The sequence below is a fragment of the Egretta garzetta genome, unplaced genomic scaffold (assembly GCF_000687185.1).
Source record: "Egretta garzetta isolate BGI_Z169 unplaced genomic scaffold, ASM68718v1 scaffold265, whole genome shotgun sequence".
NCBI lineage: Eukaryota > Metazoa > Chordata > Aves > Pelecaniformes > Ardeidae > Egretta > Egretta garzetta.
The window spans coordinates 874,256-890,106 of NW_009259789.1; the positions used below are offsets into that span (position 1 = coordinate 874,256).

General features: G+C 44.8%; 1 protein-coding gene across 3 annotated transcripts in view; it reads left to right on the forward strand.

Annotated features, from left to right (window-relative positions):
- The first annotated feature begins 1,137 nt into the window (after positions 1-1,137).
- ATRN (attractin) overlaps positions 1,138-15,851 on the forward strand; it is a 140,907-nt gene continuing 126,193 nt past the window's right edge. For all 3 annotated transcript variants that reach the window (XM_035895064.1, XM_035895066.1, XM_035895065.1), the window contains exons 1-2: positions 1,138-1,157; positions 13,147-13,230. In XM_035895064.1, coding sequence (XP_035750957.1) covers positions 1,153-1,157; positions 13,147-13,230 — 89 coding nt within the window. In that variant the 5' untranslated portion in view covers positions 1,138-1,152. The remainder of the gene's footprint in view (positions 1,158-13,146; positions 13,231-15,851) is intronic.

The window sequence follows — 15,851 nt, forward strand, 5'->3', positions numbered from 1 at the left end:
ATCCTATGCTGTCTCTTGGGAGTGAATCACCATTATGTAACCTAGCACACATGGTACCATGTGATGATCCCTGTTCTTAGTGGGGAAAGAACAAAAAGAAAGCGAAAAACCACGGAAAAGTATTAACACAAGGGTACACACAAATCCTAGCAATCATATACAGATTAGACTGGCTACCGGGTTGTTTACCGTCTTCATGCCAGATTTCTTCACGTTGGTAAGTAACCCGTTTTGGCAGCAGTGTGACTGCTTTTGGGGGCGTATCGTACGGAGGAGCCCGGCATACTGCCGCGGCAGAAGCACAGGGGGAGTGGGAACACGCAGCTGGACGAGTGTTCGCTCTTTGCATTTTTAGTATGGAAATGTAGCCCTGCCTAAATTCGAGTCGTCTGAATTTTTCTTTATTTTTGAGTTTTGTTCTACTTAACAAAGGGGGACTTCTCAAGGAAGCTGACTGTGTACCCCTGCCTTCATTAAATACTTGAAGCGTTCAATATTTAGCTCCTTTTTTTTTTTTTTTTTTTTTTTCTACTTGGTGTGAAATTGCTTTCATTAAAAATGAGTCATTTGGGGAAAATTTCATGCGTGCTTTTCTGCAAGGGGTTACAAATCATTCTTTTTCTCGCCTTGATTAAGAATTTAGCGTGATGGTCCGTGGGATAGAGGAACAGCTGGTGTGAACTGGAAAATGCAAGGCAAGGGGACAAGGACTGGTACGCTAAGTGTTTATGGCAGGTGATTACAATTCTGTGCCAATATGTATGTGGAGATGAGAAGCCCCTGTAAAACCAGAAACTGGGAGAGAGCGCTTTTTATTCCCAACTTTCTTTCTCCTGGATATGGGCAATCTTAAGTTAAATGTTGCTTCTTTATGTTATGAGGGTAGGTGCCCCTTTCCAGCTGCTTCTGCAGGTGCTGGAGGATGCTCAGTGGGAGGGGAGCAGAGCTGGAAACAAAAGCAGACCCTGCGGTCAGAAATCGGGGGCGAGCTGGGTTCACCTCCGCGAGCCAGCGGTCGTAGTCCCCGGTTGAAGGGCCGTTCCCCGGTTGAATGACTGCTGGCAATCTTGCAGGTGTAGGTGCTGGAAGGGCTGTTAGAGAAGAGAGCTCCTGTGGCTGGAGAGAATATGTCTGGGAGCAGAATTCATTGAAATGAGGTACGAAATGGGATATTTTAATCAGATTTTAGAAGATGGTGTTGATCGAAAAGGTTGGGTTATTTTTATTATTGGTGCTCTGTGGGCTTCTCCATCTCTCCTCAATTAATGTCTTCTCTGTCCCCTCCTTAAAGCCAAATAATATTTACATGCCTTTTGTTCTTTAAGGTACTACATGGGAGAAGAACATTTTGGGGGCAGACAGTATATCCTTGTGCGATATGAACATACACACTTTATTTCTAGGGGACCACACTTGTCTCATTCTCTCAAGTTTAATGTTCAATGCTTCCGAGGGCTCCTGTGGATTGCCATTATTCGTGCTAGCGGCACCCTTGAGAACACTTTCCTTAGTGGCATGTTTATCAAGGTATAATTAGTTTACTACCTTATCTGCAAATCTGTTGCATTAATAAATACAATAATTTTTTTTTCCACATTTGTTTATGGCTGCTTAGCTGTTGAATGCTACATTGATGGCACTGGTGGCAAGAAGCAGGATAAAAACCTGTGTCACCTGTGGCGTTTTATTGCGTGGAGGAGCTCTTGTGAATATTCAGTAAAAATCGTTGCCGCAACAAATCCAAGTAAACAAACGCAGGCTGCCCCAAACACATGTTCCAGCCTGGATTCCGCTTTGAATATTAATTCCCTGCTCTTTGCACGACCTTCTCCGTGTCGCTTCAGTCCAGAAGCCGGCTTGAAAATGTTAGGGATTGTCGTTCTGTAGGTTCTCAGAACCCTATCTGGATCTTGGGACGCACTTTATTATTTTAATGACCTGCACCTGAGGATGTGCATCAGAATGCTTTTTTCAGGTCAGGACCAAATGGAAGTTAGCCTTTGCACCAAGCTGTTTTCTAACTTTTTTTTTTTTTTTTTTGGGGGGGAAAAATTTTCCCCAGCCGGTAACACTGATGCACAGTAGCTTAGAAATTTTTGAACGCCAGGCAGGAAATAAAAGGAATTATTTTGATCCCTGTTAGGAAAGTGGGTCAGGCTGTGATATTTATTTATAGGATGTCTCAATATTTTCATTTTCCTTTTTTTTTTTTTCTGCAAAACTGACTGATCTTCGGCTTGAGCTTTTCTGTAAATGCCGCTACCAGGTTTTGGGCTGCGCATTGGGCCTCGGAGCTAGCAGTGGTGAAGGGGGCCAGGTTTGCAGCTAAAACTGACTTTAAATATGCTTCTTGGGTGTTCGGATGGAGTATTTGGGGGTGCATTTTTTAGGAAGAATCGGGCAGCAGTTCCATGCGTAGCTTTGGAAAGGGGAAAGGATTGCTGCTGCTGGTTTTACATTTGTTGTAGAGACTTGGGATTTTGTATATGTCTTAGCCAAGCGCAGCAGGGTGATGGTCCTCTGCTCCGGGGGGATGGCCTTCAACTCAAAAAAAATGCTGGCTGGAGGGTTAGGTCGGCAGCTCAACCTCATTTCATTCGCAGTACAACACCCGTCCCACCAGAGAACGCTTTTGCCTGGGTTTAAATGTAGGACGGGTAACTTGAAAGCTTACCGAAGTAAAGTGCTCTTCACCTGGAGGGGCACATCAACGTGTCTGTCAGTTCTGAACATGTGCTTTAAAAATTTAAATTACGATGCCTTATTTACAAGGTACACAGGTGTGGTGTACTGCAATTTAAATGCTTGTACAAGTACTTAAGTTATATATTTTTTTTTTTTTGACTCATTAAATGTTTCTAATTTGGAGAAAGTGCTGAAAAATCATCCGACAAACCTTGTGTGCTATTTGCAACTAAGTGTGAATCACAACTAAGTTTTGAATCGGAAGGGAGGGCAGAAAAACGAGTGAAAAGATGTTGACTGCTAGAAAAATGGTTACAAATTGGTAGAACCAGAAGGCCATCTTGAAATGGTCTAAAATAGTTCATTTGTAAAAAAAAAAAAAGTGTTTTTTTGGTAAATTGTTAAGCCTTTGAACTAGCAAGATCTTGAAAACAATTTATCTAGATATGTGTAAAGCTGGTTTAAGGTTCTGCGTAGACGAAATATGTGTGCAGGCTCTTTTTTTGTTCAAGTTACCACTGGGTGTATTTTACCCTAATCCGTGTTGGAAAGCTTGCATGTGTGAGTACAGAGGATATAGGCAGGAATTACTAAACTCGAATGCTCTGTAGAATGTTATATTTTTACTTTCTAACCAGAATTTAAGTAGTGTGATGCTTTATTTTTTAAAAAGGGATTCTGTGGCCCTTCAGAATGGGAAGATGAATTTCGATAATAAAGGGTTCTGCCCTCTTCCCCCTTAGAAAAGTAAACAAAAACTTAATGATCGTTAAAGTTTGATAAATTAAACTGGAACTTGGACACAGATTAAGAAAAAATACACAAATGACTTTTTTTTTTTTTTTTTTTAATGCTTCCAAGTGTATTCAGAACCACTATTTTTCTTAGGAGATACACTTTATTTAAGCGTAGGTCACCGCATGTGTCTATACATTACCCAAAGTCGGGCTGGATCATCTAATGCCATGGAATTTTTCTGGTGGTAGACCTTGACGGGACCCGTCTGGCTCTGGAGATCTTTCATCATTAGGCTTTGATGAGTCTCTTTGACGGTGGCAATGACGTGCTTTCTCCTTGCTTCCGTCTTGCAGGGTGTTGAGTTTTGGCTGATGCTGAGGCAATTCGGAGGGGGGTGAGACTGTTTGCAAGGGTGCTTGGCCAAAGGTTGTAAGGCTTCATTGTGAGCAGGGGAAGGGGAGGGATCGATATATTCCTTTTTCTGCTGCAAAGTTAGATTGTTTATGATCACATAGTCCCAGAATCGCAAGGGTTGGAAGGGACCTTGGGAGATCACCCAGTCCCACCCCCTTGCTAAAGCAGGTTCTCCTAGAGCATGTTACACAGGACCTTGTCCAGGCAGGGGTTGAATATCTCCAGAGAAGGAGACTCCACAGCCCCCTGGGCAGCCTGGGCCAGGGCTCGGGCACCCTCAAAGTAAAGAAGTTTTTCCTCACATTCAACTGAAACCTCTTACGGCTCAGTTTGTGCCCATTGCCCCTTGTCCTGTTGCTGGGCACCACTGAGAAGGGTCTGGCTCCGTCCTCGTGACTTCCACCCTTGAGATATTTGTATGTGTTGATGAGATCCCCTCTCAGTCTTCTCCAGGCTGAAATGATATGTGAGCTTTATTTGCTTCTGTCATCTCCTCCTGCCTGGCGTGAAGCAGGCAACTTGCTGCGGTAAAACTCCAGGAGCGTTTCAGGACCACCAGTGAAGGATGAGAGTCAAGTTTTTCCAGGCATTACAAACGCTTGCAGCTAAATCATCTTTATTTCAGAGAACTAGGCCAAGATCCAATAAATGGATTTGTGAACAGATGGGGAAAGCAGAGTGCGACTGTTAGATCAGCTTAATCGACAGCGGCTGTAGCGTACGCCATCTGCGTGGCCGTGGTCTCAGGTAGGGGCGTTGGGTAAAAGTGGGCTTCAGGGGGACGTCATGAAGTGGCCTTTTGTCGTGGTGACATTTCTGCATATAATACAGGCGTTGGGGAAAGGGTTTTGAAGTAAAAAAATAAAAAGACTGATAATCAAGATTGGAGTTGTCGCGGTACGGAGGCAGAGAGCAATTATAATACAGTTGAGCAAAGCCGCAGAAATCTGCACCTGCAGAATGCTGCTTGCATGAAGAAGATGCTCCTGCGGTGTAATGATAATAAAAATATCTTTTATTCTATGTTTTCCCCGGTAAACCTGAACAGGGGGAAGGATTTGCGGTCGTCAAGGTACAGAATAACATTTACATTTACGTTGCAGCTTGGGTGTTGAGTTGGACAGAGATAAAGGTGAGGTTGTGCAGTGAACAATGCTGGTCTGTGATCTCTGAGATGGGGCTGGAAATAAAGAAATAGGAGGATTGACAGGGATCTAAGTTTGGGATATTTCCAGTTTGAATTGAATAGCTGGAGGAACTTAGAGGTGAGAAGGTCGGGTGGAGCTACAGCGTGTTTCTGGTGCGTCCGTGTGTGGATGTGGACTTTTTTACATTACAAGGTGGTTGTGAAAGTGGTGGAATGCCAGTGTCTTTGGGGATCCAGCACAGGGACTTTTTGGTTTTTTTGTTTGTGTTGTTTTTTTGTTTTTTTTCCCAATGCTTCTGACATCAGGAGATGGAGTTGGAGGAGGGAAATCAGCATTTCCTTCATTGTTTCTGTTGTCGGAGTGTTGAGGTTGGGTAATTTGGAGTCTTGTCAAATGATTTCTGCCCTGGTTACAATTCACTTGCTTATTATTGTAATTTTTGGGTTTGTAGGGTAAGAGAGAAAGCAAGCTGCTTTGATAAAGAGGAGCTAAAGTGCGTTTTTAGATTAAATGTCTTTGAAATTCCTCTCCTTCCCCAGCGGGAGGGCTGGGTGGGCAAGCAAAACTTTAAAGGAGTAACTTGGACAACCGGGAGGAGCTCCAGGTGTGGCTCAGCTTCTTTAAGCCGAGGAGGGGACGCGTTCCAGGATGGGCGCTGATGCTGAAAGCAGCTGGCAGCTCCGGCGGGATAACAGCAGAGGCACCAGCCAGCCCCAAAGGAGACGACTTTGGTAGCATTCATTTTCGGTGACAGCAGAAGAGCAGGAGCTGGGACAGCATGTCAGGATCAGGAGATACTGGTGGCCAACTGGAGAGGGGCAATGTTTGAAAATGCTTGGTTTCCGGCTTGTTGACTTAATGATTTTTAAGACTGTTAGCAGCATTTGTGCCTTCTGATCTCTCTCAGGCTGTTGACGGTCATTCAGTCGTCTCTGGAGCGTGGCAGCCTGTCAAATCAAGGCGTATCTTTCAGCAGCAAAGAGGGATTTAGCAGGTTTGCGAGCGTCGGAGCTGCAGGTTGTGACTCCGCCAGGAGAGGCTGCAGTGATAAGGTTTTACCTGCTGCGATTTCTCTGAGCATCCTTGCTCAGACCTCGCAGGGCTTTTCAGGCTCTGCCCTTATCTCTGATCAGCAGCCAGGGAAATCACTTTCCATATTTTTACATATCTCACACAGAAGGGCAAAGCTAATCTCTCCCTTTGAAGAAACAGTGCTTCCCATATCAAATTAACAGTGTCAGTCATTCAGGTTTTCTTTTTTTTTTTTTTTTTCCCTGAAGCAAGACAGCTCTAACATCAATTCAACTGTACCACAGCAAGTGGGATGAAAACAGAAGATATTAAGCGCGGAGGGTGATTGTCTCTCCTCTCTGACCTCTTTGCCTTGGTGAGATTGGCAAAGCGGTGCAGCATGACCTCGAAATCCCTGATTCTCACCAGGAGGAAAACCCTGATGAAGGCAACCATAGACTCATATAGAATCCTAGAATGGTTTGGGTTGGAAGGGACCTTTAGAGGTCATCTAGTCCAGCCCCCAATGCAGAGGATGGTTTTTGCAAGCGCTGGAACAGTGGCCTGTTGCTGCAAGAATGGTTGAAGATGCTCTTTGCTTGCAAAGCCATGAGATTTTCTAGGGATTTTGTGGCCGCGTGCCTCTCGTGCGCAGTATGGTAGTAAGTGGTGGTGTGGTGGGAATCGCAGGGTAGAGCTGTCTTCAAGCCAATGCAGAAAGTGCTGCGATAGCACCAATGGGGGAGTAACTGAAAAAGCATCAGGATGAACAAGCAGGGACTTTGCACCCTTAGTTGTAGAATTAAGGTGATCAGATGTGACGCTGCTGGGGTTGTGGTGACTTTTGCATGAGTTTACTCATCTTGAGGACTCTCTTATCTCGGTTGCACTGGAGGCTTTGGATGTGGGAAGGAGTCCCTATATACACCCAGAGTGCTTCGTAGTCTTTGCTTAGGTACCTATTGCTGCTTAGGTTAAAATCTTTTCAAACTTGCTTTTGCAGTAATGGCATTACCTTCGTCTGTGTGAAGCCTGGCATGTAATTAATTGTATCTTCCCAGCTGTACCTGTGGTGTGGCACCGAGCTGGCAGAAGAGGGCATTTAGCTGTTCTACATTAGAAATTAATGAAGTAGATGCATGGATTTTGTTTATGGGTTCCTCTCATCCCCTGTGCGGCTGATTGCTATTCCGTGCCTATGAATTGGGGCATTTGCTTATAGCAAACCCTCGAAGGATATCTCCTTTCATCTCAGTGCCTTCACTGAGAAAATGAACAAAGCTAAATTGTTAATCAATTTAGGCTCGAATGCCATTGTTCTGGTAATAGGCTGTAACAGCCCTTTCTTTATTGGCTTCAACTTCAAATTTACCCGAAACAATGGCTTTGAATTGTGCCGGGCTCGAGGCAGTGAGGATCACTTGGGCAGGAGGGGGGGGGGGAAGAGCAGGAAAAGTCATCGTTTGCATCAGTCGCTGGATTTAGCAACTTCAAAATTAGGATGAGCAACTGGGCTTTGGGTTTGTTTGGTTTTTTTCTTTTTTCTTTTTTTCTTTTTTTTTAATTGGAAAGGCTGCCCTAAAACTCTCCAGTTTGCTGATAGGTCTTCTCTGGCGTTACGTGTCGCTGCAGTCTTGCTGAAAGCAATACAAACCAGTTCTGAGATGTGCTGATGACCTCTTAGAGGTGAAGGCTTAATGCATTTTTATAAACCAGACCAGCCCGCTTACCTGTTCCAGTGAGTAACGATGAACAGGCAATCTGCATTTTCCCTTTCATACTCCTGATGAAAATATCAGGATAGGCTAGATATAAGGAAGAAATTCTTTCCAATGAGGGTGGTGAAACCCTGGCAGGGGTTGCCCAGAGAGGGGGTGGAGGCCCCATCCCTGGGAACATTCCAGGCCAGGTTGGACGGGGCTGTGAGCAACCTGATGTGGTTCAAGGTGTCCCTGCTCCTGCAGGGGGGTTGGGCTGGGTGACCTCTGGGGGGTCCCTTCCAACCCAAAACATTCTATGATTCTATGATAGTTCTTTTCAATACCTCATTGCCAGCGTACAACGTGCCTTCAGTGTTGCGATGCTTTGGAAATAAGTGCTGCAACATGATTTAGTCGGATGTTATAAGCTGCTGTCGAGCTTGTGACTTTTTGTACTCGGCTATTAGCAAGAGGATTGCTTCAGATTTATTAGATGGTAATTAGGTAACAGCTTTGAGTCTTCACCTAGTTCTGCAGTTCATGTCTCTGTAGGAACTTTGTCGGTGTATACTAATTTGTATTTGAAAAATATACGCTGCTAGTATAACTTGTGGTGGTGTTAAAAACACATGCATTTATCTGGTATGCTCCAATACTCAGATTTGGCTTTTTACCCAGGAGATGCCATCGCTTGCTGTCTGATTTTCTTGTGTCAGCGTTGCGTGTTTCGGGGGCTCCCAGAACTAGAGGGGAGTAGCTAAATACACAGGATTCTTGTACGTAAAATATTTCTCTCTGAAGCAGGCTCTCTTGTGAGATCTTCATCCTTTTCATTGCTTCCCTTTTGTCTTAGAAAAAGCTGAAACAGGCAGCACCCAAGGTTGGAGCCCTTTGAATTCATGTGCTGTAGGTTCAGCTCCCTAACTCCCTTTTTTTCCCCTTTGATTCTTAAATATTGCAGTCCTCTTGAAAATCAGGGAAAAATTGACACCAGCTGTACATAACAGGGTTGCCACCTGGTAGTGTTTGGAAAAAGCCTTAAGTACTGTGTATGTGCACCTGAGTATACGTATATATTTTCAAATCTCAGTTTTGTAAACAGATCCTTGCAATTGTTTTTCCACCCTGGAGGTTTTAACGTCAATATTGTAGCTTTGTAAGTGTTAAATGTGTTGCCTATGCTTTGTGTATGTTTTTCCACCTGTGTACGTGTGTTTATGCATCACAGGGAATACTTGATGCACCTTGCTTTTTTGTTTTCTTAGGGTGTAGCAGCTGCTCCTTGCAGAGCAGGAGAAGTAACACCCAAGTAGGACAGAAGTGATCCTTGTAGAGTGGCGTCATCTACTACCAAGTTAGCAAAGACAAACGGGAATCGATACCTTCCCATACTGTATGGAATCTGATTTTTGCATCTGAGTGATAAAATTGCAGATAAGCACAAAGCATTTAGTAGGGCAAAACCCCCCAGAGCCTGGCAGTGTTGGTAGGAGTCTTCTCGTGTGTGTTGTGAGGGTGTTTCTAGTGCGTAGCCCAGCATCTTCAAAATGTCCCATGTTGAAGTAGAATCATGGACTGTTTGGGTTGGAAAGGACCTTAGAAGCTCATCTAGGCCAATCCCCATGCATTGGCCGGGACATCTTCCGTTAGATCAGGTTGCTCAAGGCCCTGTCCAACCTAGCCTTGAAGACTTCGAGGGAGGGGGCATCTACAACTTCTCTGGGAAACCTAGTCCAGTGTCTCACCACCCTCACAGTAAACAATTTTTTCCTAATATTTAACCTGAATCTACCCTCTTTCAGCTTAAAACAGTTATCCTTCATCCTGTCGCTACACTCCCTGATCAAGAGCCCCTCCCCATCTTTCCCGTAGGCCCCCTCTAAGTACTGGAAGGCTGCAATAAGGTTTGCCTGGAGGCGTCTCTTCTCCAGGCTGAACAACCCCAACTCTCTCAGCCTGTCCTCATAGGGGAGTTACTTAGTTCCCGGAGTGTTTTTTCCTCCTCATGTTTCTCATGGATTCCCCTTCTGAGCCTTTGCTCACAGAGAAAGGCAAAACATTGTGTAGGACATGTCCTGGTTATCGGTGCCCACCAGTACTGAGTGAGACACCGTCACGCGTGGTGCGAACAGGACCGAGTTGGGGAGGACAAGGGGGTTGGTTTGCATTTTTTTAACTAGAGCTGGGAGATCAGTTTAGCTTTCTCTCTTGAATGTAAAGATAAAATTCCAGCTTCAGTTTGCTTTTAGTGCTTAGTATTTATTGCTGTCTGTCTTGGAGCATGCCTCGGTGAGAATGTTTATAGAATAACGTGGATCTGCTAATGCTCTGCCCGCGCCAGGCAGTATGTGGGATAAGAACATAGCCCCTATTTCTTGGGCTTTCAGAGACATCAACTCTGATTTTTTTTTTTTTTTTTTTTTTTTAAATATCCTCTATTTGTTCATAATGGCAACAGCTCTAAAGCTTGGTAAGGAACCTGAGTAATTTACAGATTAAGTAGCACGTCAAAGGAATTTGGCTTTGGTTACTTTTGTAAAACTAAATCCTGTGTTTTGTTTTTACATTGCTGAGATATGGTTAAATTGTGTTGATGTCGAATTGCTCTTTATTTTATTTTATTTTTCCTTGAGACGTGACGTGGCTGGGGCTACAGTACTAACAGGCTTACTTTATTCCCTCCCCCCCTCGCCCCCGTCACTCTTGATAGTGTTTCTGCGGTGAATGATTTAGTAATTGTTTCCAGAGAAAATGGTTCCATAAGTTTTCTGAGCAGAGGCTCTTGGAGAGCTTGGCAGATCGCATGCGGTTGTTTTTAGCTCGCGAGACTTGCTCAGGTTCCCAGAGTCTGTTTGCTCTTGGTTGCATGCAAAGTGCTGTCAGAGTTGAAGGCGTCGGTGTAGTTTCTTTCCTCGCTTTTCCATAGAAATTATTTTCAAAAGGATGCATTTTTAGACAACAAGTCTGGATGTTATTGTCTACAACTTGGAAATTCGCATCTGGTTTTGCAAATTCCTGGTCAGTAGATGAGGAATTTGGATTTTCAAAGATGCTGAAGCCTTAAAATATGTGTGTGTGCATGTTTATTTACCTACATCTCTATCTACATCTGTCTGTGTCTCCATAGAAGGTCCAGATGCTTCCTCTGCTCCTGAAAATTTGAGTTACTCCTGAAAATTTGAGTTGTTTCTTTACTTGCTTGAATGTAGATCTCCTGCAGAACTTCAGTGACCGGCTTCTAAAAATAAATCTTAAGCTAAATTTATGAGGTTTGAAAGTATTATAATAAATTAATATGGAGGAAGAGGAAGGTGGTTTTCAAAAGCTGTGGGTTTTGCCTTTTTAATTTGGATCAGAGAGGAACCTTAGAAATACTCTATGGAAAAGATTCTGGGAAACCATTTTGGCTCAGTCAAAATGTTTTAAAAAGTTCAGATGATAACATTAACAGATCACTAGGAAAAGACACAGCAAAAAGTTCCAAGATCCCGGTTTTGGGAACTTCTGATCTTGCTTCTTTCTCCTGTCTGCCAAATTTGATTTCACAATGTGTTTTTATTGTACTGAAACTGTGCTTTAAGTAGGGGGATTTAATTTTGGCAGAAGGCTTCAGGTGCCAATATGTGCTCTGCCAGAACCTGGTGGTTGGGCATCTTCAGATGCTCCTTCCATTTGATGTCAGCCTGCCCTGGTAATTTGTTTTCAGCTGTTCCTGCTGTACTTCAGCTATGTGTTAAAACCAATCTGGAATATTTTGACTAATGTGTATGAGATGGGAGCGCATATCCCAACAGGCTGGCTCGTGGTTTTGTCTTCTGCCCTTGTGTGCTCCTACCAGTCGCTGTGCCTGGTTTTTGGGAGCCCAGGTGATGTCTTGGATCCGCTGCCCCAAAATCCTGCTAGATTCGTCTCCCTTGGCCTTGATGAAGTGTGATTGTCTCTGTTGCAGAATCACACAGAATCCCAGAGTGGCAGGGGCTGGCAGGGCCCTGCGGAGGTCACCCAGTGCCACCCCCCTGCCCAAGCAGGCTCACCCAGAGCAGGGGGCACAGGACAGTGTCCAGGCGGGGGTTGAAGATCTCCAGAGAAGGAAACTCCACAGCCCCCCTGGGCATGTCATCTGTGGTCTTTGAAGAAAACATATCCTGCTAAAATCTATGGAAAGGAGAAGTTACAACTGCAGCCAGCAGATCACTACCTTCATTTTATCTTACAGCACGGATGTGTTTGGTGGTCACATTTTAAGGGGGAGTGATGGAATGTGGAAGGTTTTGCATGGCTTTGCTCACTCTTTTCAGTACCTGTGTTCACGCTCGTTACAGGTAATGAGCATTACAAGTAACGAGCGTGAATATCGATTTCCTTCGTACTGCGATGAAGGGTTTAGCGTAGCTCCGAAATCTGCTGTGAACTTTCCATCAAAACACCCGTCTGAGCTCCAGACTGGGTTTGCTGCTGCGCGTTTGGCCATCCCTGCACGCAGGGTCTGGACAAATGCAGGTGTCTAAAATTTGCACTGTACAATGTTTTGCAGTTGTTGATAAAAATGAGTCCTTTGCTGGCTTTGTTCCTTCTCTCTTTCAGTGGCATCTTGAATTTTTAATGGTTTTAAGTGCTGGTATTCGGTGAGTGTCCTGGGATGAACAATTCCGACGATACTTTCTGCTTTTATGTCCTTCCCCAGAGTCTTTTGCTACTGTCAAGTTGTCACCACCTATTTATAGGTGCAGAGGGGTAGGGATGTTCGTAGGGTGGTCCTGGCACCGTCCTGGCAGTGGGGACCGCTCAGCTCTTTGGCTTCCATCACTTCATATGGGATGACAGGGAGATGGGCACATGCTACCGAAGGTGGGGGGTGCCTGGAATTGCTGTGTTCTGGACCGGTCCTAAGTTAGGCAGCCCTTGATGCGTGAGGATTTAAGGTCTTATTTTACACGAGAGGGTTACGGGGACCAGTCGTCCGTCCAGGAGGTCGTCAAGGACTTTGTGAAGAGTCAAATACAGAACGGGCGAGAGGTCACACCATGGACTTCATCTGAACTGCTTGCAAGAATTGTGTAGTTGGTATAAATAAATAGTTCAGGAGTAACTTGAGCTTTTGTGTTAGGGAATTCCTTTAGCTGGCTGTCTGGTCTTAGTCTTTGGTTGTGGAGGAAGGTCTTTTTTTTTTTCTTCCTAGGGTGCTGATTTGAAACAATACCATTGATTTGATAGAGAAAGCATCACTCTTAACTGTGGTTCTCTCCGGGCCATCATCAGAAAGCATCTGTAGAGAGTTTAACAGGAAAATCCCAATTGACTGGTGGTTTTGTGTTGCGTTGCTGTTCGTTTGTTTGCAGTTGCTCTTAAGTAAATAAAAATCTAATGATGGATCTTCTAAATTCAGGAAATCCTTTATGAATGTTTAATACCACTGGAGACTAATCCTTGCCTTTGTTTTTTATTTACAGGCTCACTGGACCTTCGGGGTATGTCACGGATGGGCCTGGAAATTACAAATACAAAACAAAATGCACCTGGCTCATTGAAGGAAGGTGAGTGTAGTAAACATCTTGGGGTTTAGTGTTGCTTATTGTGGCTTTTAGGTGAGGTCTATCTGCATCGAGTATTTTTTTAGATCTCATGATTCTTTTTTTGCTATTCTTAAAACTAGATAGGGCAGCACTTAGGTATTCTTGCTAAATGAAAGGGGTTTTTTTTTTTTCATGCAACTGAGCCGTCCAAAAACTGACTTCTGAATTTTAGATATTCTGTGTAAAATACCCTTTGTGTTAAAACACTGTGTGAAAAATGACAATAAATGCATCTGTGTAAACAAATAAAGAACTAAAAACTATTTAACTTTTACCGTAGCAGGCCCTTTGGATGCTTGGGATTCAGTGTGTATGGGACATTTTGGCAGTATGGAAAAAAAATAGAGCAAACTCTGTTAAAGCTCTTGTTCATGAAGAATCAATTTCTGTAACGATGCACTTCAGATGCTTATTTACTCATGTGGTGGTTTGACCCTGGCTGGACGCCAGGGCCCCACCAAAGCCGCTCTATCACTCCCCTCTAACCGGACAGAGGAGAGAAAAGTAAATCAAAAGGCTCGTGGGTTGAGATAAGGACAGGGAGAGATCATTTTATCAGTTCCCATCATGGACAAAACAGACTCAATTTGAAAAAAAAAAATAATTTATTATCAATCAAAATCAGAGAAGGAGAGGAAACAAACTGCTAGATCTTAAAACCCTTGCCCCCACCCGTCCCTTCTTTCTGGGCTCAGCTTCACTCCCAGTTTCTCTGCCTACTCCCCCCAGCAGCACAGAGGGACGGGAATGGGGGTTGAGGTCAGTTCATCACACGTTGTCTCTGCCGCTTCTTCATCCTAGGGAGAGGACTCTTCCCCTGCTCCAGCGTGGGGTCCCTCTCACGGGAGACAGTCCTCCACGAACTTCTCCAATGTCAGTCCTTCCCACGGGCTACAGTTCTTCACAAGCTGCTCCAGCATGGGTCCATAATTTCCACGGGGTGCAGTCCCTCAGGAGCAGACTGCTCCAGTGTTAGGTCCCCTGCAGGGTCACAAGTTCTGCCGGCAAATCTGCTTCGGCGTGGGCTCCTCTCCCCACGGGTCCACAATGGCTTTGCCAGGAACCTGATCTGGCGTGGGCTTCCCATGGGGTCACAGCCTCGTCCCTTCGGGCATCCACCCGCTCCGATGTGGGGTCCTCCACTGGCTACAGGTGGAGATCTGCTCCACCGTGGGCCTCCACGGGCTGCAGGTGGAGATCTGCTCCACCGTGGGCCTCCACTGGCTGGCCGTAGCTGATTGGCTTGGCCTTGGCCAGCGGCGGACACAGGGAGAACTTCTGGCAGCTTCTCACAGAAGCCACCCCTGTAGCCCCCCCACTACCAAGACCTTGCTACACAAACGCAATACAACTCACTAGGCCCTGAGGACTTCAGAGGGACCGTTGACCTTTTTAGCAAAAGTCTTCTAAACTGCAAGAAGTCCCTTAGACCTCTTCCCCTCATTTCTCTGCCCTTCCTGTATTTGATCTTTCTATTGCTTACCGGGATTTCTTGCAGAGATTTTAGGAGTAGCCCATTTAGTTCATATCCTCTGACTGTCACCTGATGGATTGTACAGCAGTTCAGAGCATCTGACTTGCCGAAGCATGTTTTTTGTAGTATTAGGCTGACACCAGGACTGTAAAATCAATTTGGATAGTCTCTAAAGCTTTGCATGGTCAGTTATGATGCTGTGTGTTAACAGTTATCTGCTTAGTCACGTTCCATACTGAATAGGAACAAGTCATGTGAGAGCATGAATGATTTCACTTGGCGTTGAACACCAGTAAGCTGAAGTCTTTTCAAAGACAAATCACAGAATCATTTGGGTTGGCAAAGCCCTTTAAGCTCCCCCAGCCCAACCGTTCCCCTACCCCTGCCATCCCACCCCCAAACCCTGGCCCTCAGCACCGCCTCTGCCCGGCTGTTAAATCCCCCCAGGGGTGGGGGCTTGACACCGTGGAGGGTCAGAGCTTACTAAAAGGCCAGGGTACGCTTTTTTTTTTCTTTAGTCTTCTCTCTCTGTTTGGGAAGTCTGATGGGTGCGGGGGAATTGGTATTCACTTCATCTACTTCAGACACTTATTTTGGATGAGTAACTTAAATACCTAAGCTCCCAGGATATTCACAGTTAAGGGCTAAGCTGTTCCAGAGAGCCACCCAGAACACCGAAAAACACTCACTGTTGACTATATAAGGAGCGCAGTTCTTTAATGGGATTAAGATCAAAAGTTAGATGCTATGAGTGGCAACACCTCTTAATTTTTGTAGGTAATAAAAATAAAGCTGCAGCTAGTTTGGAATTACAAATAATTAAAAAATGTTTGGCAAGAATGTTATTACAGGCAAACCAGCCTCAGCAATTCCAGTGCAGCTGGCTTAACCCTCATCACTTCTTTTTCTAAAGGATAATGTGACTTGTGTTTTTATCAGAAGTGAAGTGCTGCTCATGGGTCCCCGATAACGTCGCCATAACTTCTCCTTCAGCCTCTGTTTGCTGGTACCAGGAGGCTTCCTAGAGAACTGTCGCTTCGTGGGGTTTGAAGTGAGATCTTGGGTGCCGTAAAGAGGTGTACAAAAATGTTCCTTCTTCTTTCGTAGC